Source organism: Echiichthys vipera (genome assembly GCF_963691815.1).
Source record: "Echiichthys vipera genome assembly, chromosome: 13".
Lineage (NCBI taxonomy): Eukaryota > Metazoa > Chordata > Actinopteri > Perciformes > Trachinidae > Echiichthys > Echiichthys vipera.
Window position 1 is genome coordinate 27,259,244 of NC_139838.1, and position 14,781 is coordinate 27,274,024.

The 14,781-nt window shown below is 44.2% G+C and overlaps 1 protein-coding gene across 1 annotated transcript in view; it reads left to right on the forward strand.

Annotated features, from left to right (window-relative positions):
• The window catches only part of grin2da (glutamate receptor, ionotropic, N-methyl D-aspartate 2D, a), a gene marked incomplete at both ends in the record, with an annotated part of 247,265 nt that overhangs the window by 203,245 nt on the left and 29,239 nt on the right, over nt 1-14,781 (forward strand). Inside the window, 4 exons of the mRNA XM_083925228.1 lie at nt 6,741-6,866; nt 8,454-8,566; nt 12,621-12,737; nt 13,241-13,401. Coding sequence (XP_083781354.1) covers nt 6,741-6,866; nt 8,454-8,566; nt 12,621-12,737; nt 13,241-13,401 — 517 coding nt within the window. The remainder of the gene's footprint in view (nt 1-6,740; nt 6,867-8,453; nt 8,567-12,620; nt 12,738-13,240; nt 13,402-14,781) is intronic.

Here is a 14,781-nt window from a genome sequence, read left to right on the forward strand (position 1 = left end):
GTTGGAGCTACCGGAAAAATCACTCTACCTTCATGAAAATATGTGTAAACAAAGCGTGGCTGACACACTTTCCAAACCAAAATCAAGGCGCTTGTTGCAGTTTCAGTGGTTTCATCAATGCTTCATGAAGTGCTAGGATCAAAGTTTAGTAATATCTCCATTTCCCTATACACTTGTCTTCCAGCTGTGATTTGTGAGATTAAATCATTTATGCATATGATACTTGCATAATGAACACTACTGCTGCATACTATAGCAGCATTAAGACATACAGAGCAGAGAGACTCTGTATGGGAATATTCATCTCATCTTCAGCCTCTTATCCGGGGTCGGGTCGCGGGGGCAGCAGCTTTAGCAGTGGACCCCAAACTTCCCTTTCCCGGGCCACATTACCCAGCTCTAACTGGGGGATCCCGAGGCGTTCCCAGGCCAGTGTTTAGATATAATCTCTCCACCTGGTCCTGGGTCTTCCCCGAGGCGTCCTCCAAGCTGGACTCGCCTTGTACACCTCCCTACGGAGGCGCCCAGGATTCATCCTTACTAGATGCCCGAACAACCTCCACTGGCTCCTATCAACGCAAAGGAGCAGCGGCTCTACTCCGAGTTCCTCACGGATGCTGAACTTCTCCCCCTCTCTCTAAGGAAGACTCCGGCCCCCCTCCTGAGAAAACCCATTTCGGCTGATTGTACCCGCAACCTTCTTCGTTCGGTCATGATGTATGGGATTATTGTGGTTGTCATATGGAAACTGGAATATTAATTGGATCCATCTAAATGTCTTAATTGGAGAATATCTCTAATTACTGTCCATAATGGCATTATGTTAATTTAAATGTAGCAAGGGACATGTCATGCATTATCGTGTCCTTGTGCTGTGTTGCTCTAGTTCTCACTGAACCCGCTCTCAGGTTCAGAGCTGACTTCTCTGTGTTACTGCTGCTCTCAGTCCTCAGAGTACTGAGGTCACCGGTTCCAAACTGTGGACCTGTTGGGAACCAGTTGGCAAGCAAAATGAATAAGTGATGCTGTCATCTCATGTTGCAAAATGCCGCTTAAAGTCCCTTGAGAAAGGGCAGGTAAACCCCATTAACCCCTACCTTAATCCCATGTGCTCCTGTGGATCCGCTCACTGGAGCCAGGACAAGACTTTGACCATACCTGTCAGCTCCCAGGTGTGAATTTTAATGAGGGCATCATTGACAAAGAGCAGATGTCTTCTCTTGACGTTTCCTGGTTACATTTGGGTGTATAAATAGATTTACTGGTGTCCAACGTGGATATGTAGCTGCTGAGACCCACCGAGAGTGTCCATAAATGCAGAATAAAGCAGGAATAAAACACGTCTGACAGCACTTTGAAACCAACACACAGCTGCTTTACACTCTTCGCCCGTCAGAGTAAAAGACAATAAATCAAACAGAATATCATTATTTACAGTGCACCATGTAATTATTTACACACTTCCACTGCCAAGCCCATTTTGATTTAAGCACTATGTAAGTGGATTAAATATGATGGTAATTTCACTGTGATGCAAAACATCCACGCACGAGAGCTGACGAGCTAAACTGATGGTTTTGTTGGTGGTAAGGTGATCCGTTAAATCAAAAGAAAGCTTACAGCCGCTTCTTCTCAGCTGCTGCATCCTGAGAAAAAGACTTCAGACCAAAGAACTCAATCCAATATTTCAAACACAGAATAGCAAACACAGAATGAATGCTATGAGACAAAGAAGCTTAGCAGTGTTTTACACAAATACACATATTTCGCAAGATAAATATTTAAATCCAACGCAGCGTATAAATGGCTCATGAAGTCCATAAGATTAACAATAACATATTTTTTCAGGTCTTATAACATAGCTCCTCTGATGTCCATGTTACATAAAGCCCAATACAAATAAAGCACAATATTTAACAGTAACGTTCCTCAAACATTGAACAACTTCCACACGCAAGTTCACACGGTTGCAGTTGTGTCCCTTTTAGCAAACAAGTTGTCTGCAGTACACTATAGTAAGTTATTGATTTATTAATTACCTGTGCAATTCAAATTAATGCAATACCATACAAGAGTCCTGCAACAAGTATTTGTCAACAAATCCTTGTAGTTTGTGGTCACCTATTTCAAATGATACCTCGCCAGTTTCAAAGGTTCAAAGGGGCCTGCTACACTTCAGCCTGCCACACTTCAGCCTGCTACACTTCAGCCTGTTACACTTCAGCCTGCTACACTTCAGCCTGCTACACTTCAGCCTGCTACACTTCAGCCTGCTACACTTCAGCCTGTTACAGTTCAGCCTGCTGCACTTCAGCCTGTTACACTTCAGCCTGTTACAATTTCAGCCTGCTACACTTCAGCCTGTTACACTTCAGCCTGCTACACTTCAGCCTGCTACACTTCAGCCTGTTACACTTCAGCCTGCTACACTTCAGCCTGTTACACTTCAGCCTGCTACACTTCAGCCTGTTACACTTCAGCCTGCTACACTTCAGCCTGTTACACTTCAGCCTGCTACACTTCAGCCTGCTACACTTCAGCCTGTTACACTTCAGTCTGCTACACTTCAGCCTGTTACACTTCAGCCTGTTACACTTCAGCCTGTTACACTTCAGCCTGCTACACTTCAGCCTGCTACTACCTAGAGGGGTCAGAAGGCAGTTATCATCTATTGGCATGGTAACGGTTGCCGTTAGCTTGGTCAGGACCCGCTCTTGTAGACTTGTTGTGAATTCACACAAAACGTTAATTGGTTAGGTTACTTACATTTGTGACATTGATTAAGTACATAAGGATTGTTATGTAAGACAGTTAATAATGTAGCCTACAATGTAACTTTAACTTGACTTGGCTCTTGGTTTCATGCAGGTCTTTTGGCATTACCAATAGATGATAATGGTCCACTGAGCCAAGGAAGAGTAGGGCCATACCACTCCATATCGATGGCAGCGATGACAAATGATAATGGCCGTTTAATCGTTTGTGGTGATATTTATTTATTGGACTACACTCATGTCTATAAATGTGCATGGGTAAGCATGAAAAAGACCTCTCAGTTTAATGCACAACATTGACTTAAATCTTGTCCGTGTGTTTGAATTGGCTTACATGCAGTGTACAAACTAGTCATTCATACACAGTTCCTTCTATTGTAGTCATTTTTCCCCGTGTTGGTAAGTTGTGACAGAGCTGATGTTATGATAAATGCAAGAGCCCAAAGAAGGGGCCTTTTCAATGTTATTCATCATTTTTATTGTCAAACTCGTTTCTTGTTCACAGCACGTATGCCAATCACCATTTTTTAACAACTCAATAGCACAAATGCAATTAATGTTGCCAGTCACTTAGCAACAGGTGACTTCGACCGCACTCAGAAAAGCTCAATTGTCCATCAAAAGACATTTAAGCACCACCTGAACACCAGGCCTGTTATGTCTTTGACTTCCTATGTTCTCAAAATAGGACCTCACATATTAAAAGCACCATTGGTGACATCAGTCTTGTTCCACTTCCCCTCCTTCACTTCCCCTCCGCCCTTGGTCTTACGTCACAGCGTACTTCCCACAGAGGCCACTCGGAGAGCAGAGGGAAAGTGGGTGGGACAGGAGTTGGGATTTAAATCTAATGCACCTGTCCTTGTAGACTTTAGCCCAAACTATCAAGGATTCGCCGCTGGTTGTAGGTTTAGCGCTAATGCTTCAATTTTCCATCTTATTTTCCATTAATTGTGGCATCCTATTCCCGTAATGTTCATTCTATCTGTTTATATCATGCAACTTCCTTATGGTCAAACACTTTTATGCTGCATTCGTTGTATGAAAGGTGCTACACAAATACTATTTATAAGAATTTTCAGTATTATTATTATTACTGCTTTTTACAAATCATCATAAATACCTGAAGAATAATTTCAACAAGGTTTGGTAATTACCTGCATGCGTTTCAGATTTAGAAAGTTTGTGATCAGTATCATGATTCATCATAACTATTGTTGCTACAGATTTATTTAATATACCCCAAAACTGCTCTTCTACCAAAATCTTATAAAACAATCGATAATAGCACCAGAATAAATTGAAAAGAACGAGTCCTTACCCCAAGTGAAGGAGTTCAAGTACCTCGGGATCATGTTCACGAGTGAGGGGACGATGGAGCTTGAGTTTGGCCGGAGAATCGGAGCAGTGGGGGCGGTGTTGCAGTCGCTCTACCACACCGTTGTGACAAAAAGAGAGCTGAGGAAGACAAAGCTCTGGATCTACCGGTCAGTCCTGGTTCCTACCCTCACCTGTGGTCATGAAAGCTGGGTCAGGACCACAAGAACGAGGTCGCGGGTACAAGTGGCCGAAATGGGTTTTCTCAGGAGGGGGGCTGGAGTCTCCCTTAGAGAGAGGGGGAGAAGTTCAGCATCCGTGAGGAACTCGGAGTAGAGCCGCTGCTCCTTTGCGTTGAAAGGAGCCAGTTGAGGAGGTTTGGGCATCTAGTAAGGATGAACCCTTGGGCGCCTCCCTAGGGAGGTGTTCCAGGCACGTCCAGCTGGGAGGAGGCCTCGGGGAAGACCCAGGACCAGGTGGAGAGATTAGATCTCCACACTGGCCTCGGAACGCCTCAGGATCCCCCAGTTAGAGCTGGTTAATGTGGCCCGGGAAAGGGAAGTTTGGGGTCCCCTGCTAAAGCTGCTGCCCCCGAGACCCGACCCCGAATAAGAGGCTGAACATGAGATGAGATGAGATGAGATGAGATGAGATGAGATGGTGAACAAAGTGACACAGGTTCCTGCACCTGTGGTATCACACCCTGCGACAAACCTAGATGGAAATAAAACCTGCAGCCTCTCAGTCCTCATGGCACTCAGTTTGACAGGCTAGCCTTAAAAGCATATTAACCCTGTCTGGCGGTGAGTTTAATGGATAAATCCAGAGCCTCTCCACCTGCTCCCGCAATGTATGCCTCTCTGCAGGGCAGTGTCAGCTAAAAGCCTCTGATGTAAACAGTGCCTGTTGCTCTTTGTTATGTCTCTTCCTGGATGTAACACTGAGTGACGAAGGTGTTGATGAGTCGACCCAGCAGCTCAGCTCAGTCTCCCCGGTGCTGTTTGATTAGCGTTACAGCTGTTACCGCTGCTGTTGTTAGCGTCGGCAGCAAATCCCTCATTAATTTGGCAAATCTCAGAAGTGTCTGCTCATTTTTCCTCAGCCGGCAGTTAGACTCGCACCCATTTATTTGGATTATGGAGAGACAAGCTCCCCTGTCTGTTTACTATGCTTATTTACTTTGTTGTGCAGTTAAGAAATGACACTTATTTCTGAAAACCAAATTGAAATTAATTAAAGATTTCAAGCCTGTACAAAATACCTCCTCCTGGTACTAAAGACAGGGAACATTTTTCTCATTTGGCAGCTTGTCTTTTCTATAAACACAGTGCGACCGGCAGCTGAGAGCCTCTGTACACAGATCTGTCTTCAGCTCTCCCTGCCTCATAGTGTCTTTCTTTCAAAGTCGTATTGCCTTTATTTATTCTCACATTAATGCTCGAAATCTAACTTTTTGGCTTGATTGTCAAAGTTCTTGTACTAAAATAAAAAGATAGAGTAGAGGGTTATGTCTCTCTGAATTGTCTGAACTGTATAATACAAAATGGCCTCATATCAAAACCACACAAAAAAGATCAAAGAAAAAATAATATCAGCATGTCAATGCCGCTACTTAACCTTGGCTAGCTGCCAACTTAAGTGTTGATGATACCTGCGAAGAATGCCAGATTTATTTGGTGATTGGTTCGGTGGGTACGGCCTAGCATCTACCGAAGGAGAGCAGTCGCCGGTCTCTGGAGCAGACACCTGCCTGCTGTTCCGCTCACTTTCTGTAACCAGTGTGCCATTAAAGCATTATGGAATTAGCTAGCTAACTAGCAGACAGCTGGCTGGTTAGGGCTAGCCATAATTTCATGCTACACTGGTAACAGAAAATGAGCCACACAAAAAAGATTTAAAAAAAGATAATATTAGCATGTCAATGCCACTACCCAACCTTGGCTAGCTGCTAACTTAAGTGTTGATGATGCTTGCGAAGTATGCCGGATTTATTTAGCGATTGGTTCGGTGGGTACATCCTAGCATCTACCGAAGGAGAGCAGTCGCCGGTCTCTGGAGCGGACACCTGCCTGCTGTTCCGCTCACTTTCTGTAACCAGTGTAGCATGGACGCATGATGGAATTAGCTAGCTAACCAGCAGACGGCTGGCTAGTTAGGGCTAGCCATAATTTCATGCTACACTGGTAACAGAAAATGAGCCTGACCATGTGTTGACTTCAGCCTCTGGTTCTCTATGCTTCATAACGTTAAGACCACTGCTCATTTGGTTGTGATTGCAAAACCTCATCTCAGTGAGTCTGCGACTACCAGCAAGACAGTTTATATGGAAGTTAGCAATGGGCTAACTTTGCTCTGACCATCCTGCCATTGATTTTAATGAGTATGTCCTTTCCACTTATTCTGTTTCTAAGGGTTTGACTTTTAACAAACATTTTTACTGAACCAAAATATTCAAATATTCTCAACCCAACAAGTTGCAAGTTGGTGTCGTGGGCAATAAAGGTTTTTCTTTTTTAACTGAGCTTCTTTGTCCACAGTCCGCCCTGACAGACAGTTTTCCAAGTGCTACTTTACAGCTGACAAACTTCAGAAACTTTATCTGATTTGCATGTTTGTGTGTGTGCGTGTGTGTGTTTGTGTGTGTTGCAGAGCCCTACAGCCCAGCGGTGTGGGTGATGATGTTTGTGATGTGCCTGTCAGTGGTGGCTGTCACCGTCTTCATCTTTGAGTTCTTCAGCCCCGTGGGATACAACCGCAGCCTGCAGAGCGCCAAGAGTAAGAGAGCGAGTCGCTCCAGCGGCGGCATGCCAATCATCCCGCTACCACTGCTCATTTCACAACATTATTACCAACTTGTCACTTCGTCAGTTATGTAAGCGAGGGGGGGCTGATTTGAGGAGGGTGTTTGCTCAAATTATGCAAAGCATCCCACTTTGTTTTTCACTGCACATGAGTCAAAACAATTACCCCACACCCACGATCCGGCTTATTTATTTTGAATGAAACAAACACTGGCGGCGCGGTGGTGGTTGATTTTGACATTTTAACAGTAATGTCAGTTTTTCATTTATTCCAACTGTTTACTGGCTGCGCCTCTGTACTGCTTCATTCATTTTTTATAGCTATTGGGTAATGTTATTCATTGCTATGTAATATATTGACACAAGTGGAATTGTATAGACGTGGAGTGACAGGAAGGTTCATCACTGTTTGTCAGTTCTTGCTTCTTCAGTGATAAAAACACCACTGCTTCTGTCTCGCTTCACTGGATTTAATCGTATCCGCCATTCTCATTACCTATTCTTCTGATCCCAGAACACTTTTTAAAACAGTTGTTAAGACAAAATAAGTTGAATTAATTATGTTAAGGGTCAAATTAAGCCTTTATAAATACACTAAAAAGCCTATCAACGTATTTCCCTTATGTAGTAGGGTGTGATACGTCCCAACAAAGCTCCAGGACGCCAGTCACAGTCGACAGGAGTTTAAGCAAGAAGTCATAGACAATTCTGTTTCTTCTCTTTCCTCCGTATTTTCATTAATGCATTCAGTTCCACTGCAGACCTAGACGATTCTTCAAACCCTCACCTTCTCTCTATCGATCCCCCCACACCTGCCGTTGAGGGAGAAATGTAGCATCACCTTTCATCTTGAAAAACCAACCAGATTGCTCTCTGGGCTCTATTTTCTTGTGTTTTTCAACCATCCCCTCTGTCTGAGGCTTTACACTTTAATGATTCTATATTCAACCCCAGGGAGTCTCTGCCAGGTTGAGTCTGTTCTAACTTCCTCTACACTCTCCTTAAGCTTTAACTCCAAACTTGGATTTTCCACATCAGACACTTCTAAGCTTATTATTGGCAGCCCGTCCCTGCCATCACTGCAACACAGCATTACAAAGAATATTTCACTACACGGCCAAAGGTATGTGGGCATCATAGTCTACAATAACACAGATAATGCACAAAGGCAGGTCTATGAAGGAGTGTTTTCCCCTGTTTGGTTAACTTGGCTGGCCTACCTTGACCTCAACCCCTTCCAGCACCTTTGGGATGTGTTGGACTTCACTAATACACAAAATCTGGTGGAAATCTTGGATCCAAACGCGTCCAGGCAGCGCGTTAGTGCCCACTGTACGTGATTGTAATGTTAACCAATCACATACGGTTATAGTTTTGGTGTCCACATATGTTTGGCAATGCCGTTCATCTCATTCGTCTTGTGTTTTACTGTAACTGTAGCTGTAGCCTGTAATACCTCATTCTCTAGCCTTAGACTTGATGCTAGCTTCCTACCTTGACTAAAGTATGTGTGTTGAAGAGTTCCTAATCTCCTAATAAACTTGATCTCTCTCTCTCTCAGAGTCTGGTGGATCTAAGTTCACCATAGGGAAATCTGTGTGGCTGCTGTGGGCGCTGGTCTTCAACAACTCTGTGCCTGTGGAGAATCCCAGAGGAACCACCAGCAAGATCATGGTGATCACTCAACCCGACTCACTGACTGACTTATTAGTTCATTTGTAGGATGATCGCCGGACTATTACATTTTCTTGGGAACTGGGTAATGACAGAGCACCTAGGAGGCATTCATTTGGTGATTTGCCGGTCAAATGATGTAGTTTTAGATGTCTAAATTACTTTTTACCTCCTCTAATCCTGTTTCAGCAGGAGTTAGATTACTTTGTTCTCCATGAAGCACAGCCCCACATTCAAATATTGCCATTAAAATGTTAAATTTTCAATCAATCTTATCTCAGAAACTCACCAGATCAAAGCTTAACGGGCAGCATTAAAAGTCTATTACGTTTGCTTTGGTAAAGTTAGCATTTAGCTAGTTGAGGGGTTGATTCATTGGGTCATTGATTCAGCAGTTCATTGAAAATATGAAGGTGATTTCAGACAAAACGTGGAGCAAATTTCCACCTTTCATTACTCGCACAAACACGGCCGTATAAGTTACGCTGTGAATTCCGTCAGGAGAATCTTTTTTTGTGACCAGTGTTGGGAAATTGGGAAACATTACAAGATTACTGCTAACAAAAAGCAACTAGTGACGTTACAGAATTACCTACAGAGAAAAGTAACTTGTAAACCCATCAACCATTGTCCAGAGGACACGCTAACACCTTCCTTTAAATGTATTGCCTCGACCATCATTGCGTAGCCAGTCTACATCTCCAAAGCTGTAGCTCTGCAGACTAATTACATGAGCTGCAGGCTCTTTATTAAAGAAGTATTTTGCTGAATCCAGGAGAAAGTAAGCTAAACAGAAAACCTGGATCTCACAGGTCTGTGCAACCTTTTGGCTCGTAACGACAGTCGTTGGCACTTGGAGCACAAAGGGTCCCAGTGACATCATCGGCCCTGTGAGAGGTTAAATACCTGGATCTCACACCAGTTAGTTGGACCAGTCTGGTCCTGGTCCTGGTCCAGTCCCAGCCTGTTCCTGGTCCTGGTCCTGGTCCAGTCCCAGCCTGGTCAGATGCGTACATGAACTGATGAAGCCTCTTGGATGAGAGGTGAAACGTCTTCCTGGACAAATAACCAAGTCCAGTTGCTTTTGACTGGAATTGTTTTAACGATGACTTGGACAAATGAGAACATTCACAGGTCTGTTGGCTGATAACAATCTGACAGCGAGCAGGGCAGAGGCATACTTCCCCATTTCAGTGTCCGCAGAGACTTCTATTCTCGTTCTCATATGCAAAACAGTCACCGGGAGTCTCCGACGGCGACAGGTGCAGTGACTTAATTGGTTTTTGCACAGACATACTGGTTCAGAAGTAATGGATTACTTTTTTGAAAACATAACTAAATAACTGATTACTTTCCTTCTTACTACAATAAAGTAATCTGAGTTCTCTGACTTTATACTTTGTAATCCGTTACTCCTAAAAAATTCCTGAACATACAGTCTTTTCACTTCTATCCACGCCTTTGCATTGACATTGTATGTAATGGCGAACGCACCTTTAAACCGTGCTGCTCCTTAGACAAATATATCATTTCTGTTGTTTTCCCCCTCACCCTGCACACCCCAGTTTTGCATTGTTATCATGAAAAAAGTCAAATTTATCAGATTTATGAGCCGCTGCAATCACTTCAAGAGTGTTCCTCTTAATACCTGCTGTTTCTCCGTGCTCTCACGACATAAAGAGAGGAATCAGTCAAAGGCGTGTTCCCTCTGCTGCAGAGCAAAGAGCCACAGGAGGTGAAACCCCGAGGGGTCTCTTTTTTTTCATGTCTGCATGAAAAAAAAACACCACCACCAATCATCTCAAGAGTTCATTATCTGCACAAAGGGCTTTACAAAAAAGGGTTAGTTAAACTGTTGACAAACTCCAATTCCAGTGCATTTCAGAACACATGCAGAGTCAAATGTCATGTCAGACAAAATGGACGTGTACTTATAAAGCGCCTTTCTAGTCTTCTGACTACTCAAGGTGCTTACACAGTGTTTGTCACATTCACCCGTTCACACAGACATTCACACTGATGGCAGTGGACATCTACATAGCGTCTAATCCAATCTAACCATTCACACCACATTTACATACCCATGTGCAGCACGAGGAGCAATTCAGGGTTCAGTGTCTTGCCCAAGGACACTTCGACATGTGGACCGGGGAAGGTGGGGATCGAACCACCAATCTCTCGAATGGAGGATGACCCACTCTGTCACTGATCCACAGTCGCCCCACAAGAAATGTAATATTTAATGAAGGCTTATTCTCAAAATGTTCGGGGTTATCAGCGTCAACGCACTCTATCGATAATTCACAGCCACGTATTCTTAATGTCAGACATTAAAGTTGTGTCAGGTCTTACATCGACCCGAGGGTCATGGTCCTCACCAGGGATTCACTGTAAGCGAGGGATCCGTCCTTCAACCCTCCTTTTAGGACGAGTCCTCCATAGAAGTGTCCTTGAGCAAAGACACTTAATCCTCATTCACTGGGATTACTTTTTAAATTATGCCTCGGTGGCCGGAGCTCAAAGTGTACATTTCTCATCTTATTCATTAGGAAAATTATGTAAATTAACTTTTGGCATAAAAACTGTGGAAGCAAATGACCCCATTCATCAGCGGCTGCAAGTGTAACTTTAGTTTAAGACTAATCCACATCTCTCTCTTGCTTTCTGGCTGAATGTCAAGAGTGCAGCATCTAGCAGCAATAAAGGCACCACGGCCAAACATCTGTATGCCGAGTCCTTAAAGTGATAGTTCGTCTTCTTTGAAGTGGGGTTGTAGGAGGTACTTAACCGTAGCCGATGTGTTGCTACAGTAGGCGGCTGTTAGGACACCGACAGTTCGGAGAAGCAGCAATGAGCAGCTGTGGACGAGGGCCGTAGCTAAATGTGTTTAAGTTACCTAAATTAATAAAATCAAAAAATCCATTTCAGTTTAAATATGAGGAAGAGCTTCATCCAGGTCATCCTCACTTCGCCGTTTGAGAAGTCACCTGACCCCAAAATCCTCTGTGCTGTTGTCAAAATAGTTGAAGAGTGGTTGAAAAACAATTCTCCCATGGCTGCGAATCAGATGCCAAACTTACGCGAGAAGTCCATCTTGCTGGTGAAGTATAATACGTTTGTTTTCACCACTTTACCGTCCTGTCAGACAGCGCTCTCCTCCAGTTTCCACAGGAGTTTCCCCTCTCTCTCTGTCAGCTGTTCAGTCTCTCTGCAGAAGTTATTCTTCTCCTCCAGCTCATAAGGGAGCTGATAAGGCTCATAAGGTGGTCTACGGACTAATACAGTGCATTGAACAGATATGTTTATGCGTAGTAATACATTGAGAAAATGTAGTGGGAAAATACTCGATACGAACGATGTTGATTTTTTTTTGGGAGGCCTTTTTGAGGGTGTCTACAAGACTTTTTTGTTTTTTTTTGGTCCATATTGTATCCTGAACATATAATCAAACAAAAAAAAACATATTCATCATATTGTATTTTAAGTGTTCTGAGGGAAAACCTGCACTTCACCTGGCTCTGATTTTAGGCTTAAGGAAATCGAGCCCATGACAGGAGAGAGAGAGAGAGAGAGAGAGAGACAATCTTGTTGACCCAGGGCGGTGAGGGGAGAGGGAGAGCTGCAAGAAGAAAATTCTGGCATCTGTTTTACGTCTACCTTCTGCAGCTTTAAGAGATAATACAGCGGTGTAAAATGACTTCATTACACGTTCAGATCGTGTCCTCAAAATCCCACTTACATTCATTATTCATGAATTATTATTCATGTGTTTACTGTAACAGATACAGTAGTGATGATGTCAGGAGAGGGGGTTAAATATATGATTCCCTCTAAAGAATCTCCAATGTGTAATTGTTATATTATTATAAATATCCAAGTAAGAAAAGGACAAATGCAGAAGTCACTTCTGAAGGCTGACAAATACGACTCTACCCTCCGGGCAAGACGGAGCATCAGCTACGGGTTTAACAATGAAACGGCAAGAAATGCTTTCACACCTGTCACATTCAGCCCCCACTGATCTTACTCCATCGCACTCCTCCGCTCCTTTCAGGTGCTGGTGTGGGCCTTCTTCGCTGTCATCTTCCTGGCCTCCTACACGGCCAACCTGGCCGCCTTCATGATCCAGGAGGAGTACATCGACACAGTGTCCGGGCTGTCAGATAAAAAGGTACGGTTTGGGAGGGAGGGATGAACAGGTGGGTGACCAGATGGGCTGATGGATGAATAGACGTGCAAGAGATGAAGCTTAGCGAAGAATCAGAATGACGTGTGCGTTTGCATAATGTTCTTTTTTTAAAGTGAACAGATGAGACAGAGAACTAAAAGATCATTCTCCTCAACAGGTGGGCAACTTCAGAATAGCTTGAGTGAACAGAAAGAAGTGCGTTACTCCCTCACTCTGCTGCCTCCTCCTTTTTTATTTCTCAGTGCAGTTTCAGCAAAACCTACAGAACAGTGTATCCTGCTTCCCTGACACTTTCAAACCCCATCTGTTTTATCAGTCTCCCCCTCGGCTCATTAGAAAAGTGTAGCAGCGAGGCCGCTCTTTCAAAGTGAAGACTCTGAACCCTCGTAGCAGTTCCTCCTCTACCCCGCTCCTCAACATCCTTCTTTTCCTTCCACCGCTTTAATCTTCACCCGCTTCTTCTTCTTCTTCTTCTCCTCGTACAGTTCCAGCAGCCGACAGAGCAGTACCCGCCGCTGCGTTTCGGAACAGTGCCAAACGGCAGCACGGAGGAGAACATCCGCTCCAATTACCCCAACATGCACCAGTACATGATCCGCAACAACCAGAAGGGTGTGGAGGAGGCCATTGAGAACCTCAAGACCGGGTAAGGAAGGGAACAGAGAGCGGGGGGAGGGGGAGATTTTGGGGTTGCACAGCACTCACCATCACCACATGAGGCGATGTGTTTTAAAGATCATTTCTCTAGAGTTCCACAGACATGGCGAATTTAATCTGGAACATATGATCACGCACACACCTCAAAGCTATTTCAGTCAAGAGCAACTGGACTTGGTTATTTGTCTAGGCAGGAATTTCCGAGACAAATAACCAAGTCCAGTTGCTTTTGACTGAAATTGCTTTGAGGATAACGACGACCTGGACAAATGAGAACACTCACAGGCTCACACACACACACACAAACACACTCACAAGAAAATACTGGACTGGTCGCTGGAAGTGGTGAAGGAGACCCTGATTGACTGGGACTCCAACCTCTCCTGTATCACACCCTTCTCAGCCCCACAGATCCAAATTGACAGTCACCCCGGAGCCATTTTCCACCACATCACAGACATTTTGAAAACCCTCCCTCCACAACACACGCCACGACAGAACGACGCAACTGCCTCTCAGAACATCAACCCTCCACCATCACCAAACAACTGCAACAGATGACTAAATATAGAGAAATATAACCTTTTCTTAACTGACCCATGTCTTTTTAAGGAGGTTTTAAAAGTGAGTCCCAGAAAGTACCCTTGTACCCGTGCCCCCAATCTCGGGCAACGCGTTTCACGCCAAAACCAAACCCCTACGGGACGTTAGGGTTAGGGGTTAGGGTTGGTCCGGTGTTTTTGAGCTCCTCCACCATCCCAACCTTTCTTCTCATGCTGTGCTCTTAATCCTGGAGCACTTACTCTGAGTGAGTGTCTAATATCACCATTGACAGTTGAAAGCGTTGTGACAAAGGCGGTGTTTGACGGCCCAGGAACGAGAGCAGGCTGATATTTTACAATCAGGTCAAGGAACAGCCGAATGAGGCTACAAGAGTAAAGAGTCAAATAAGTCAGACATTTACTTGAAGCCTTAGTCTGTATCCACAGAAATCTTCCAAAAATTCACTTCACCTGTCATCCACTTTAGTTCAAAAACCCTCCGCTGTCTGCCACAGTCCTCCTGTAATCCACGAGTCAAAGCTGCACAGTTTTGACACCTGCTCTTACTTTAAACGTACACTAGTGTTCTCACCCCCCTCTGCTTCCGTGCATGTATTATTTTTAACTTGAGGCGACGCTGCAGTGCACGCGTCGTTTCGATTACAGGACCCTTTTGTCTTCCTCCACCTGTTGTGCGTTGATCGTTGTCTCGCCTCAGGAGCAGCAGCTAACTGTTGTAACCTGTGCAGTCCCATCAGGATCACAGCGACTAAACGAGGCGCAAGAAGTGGAGGAAAAAAAAGGGATTTTTAGAAAAAAGTAATACT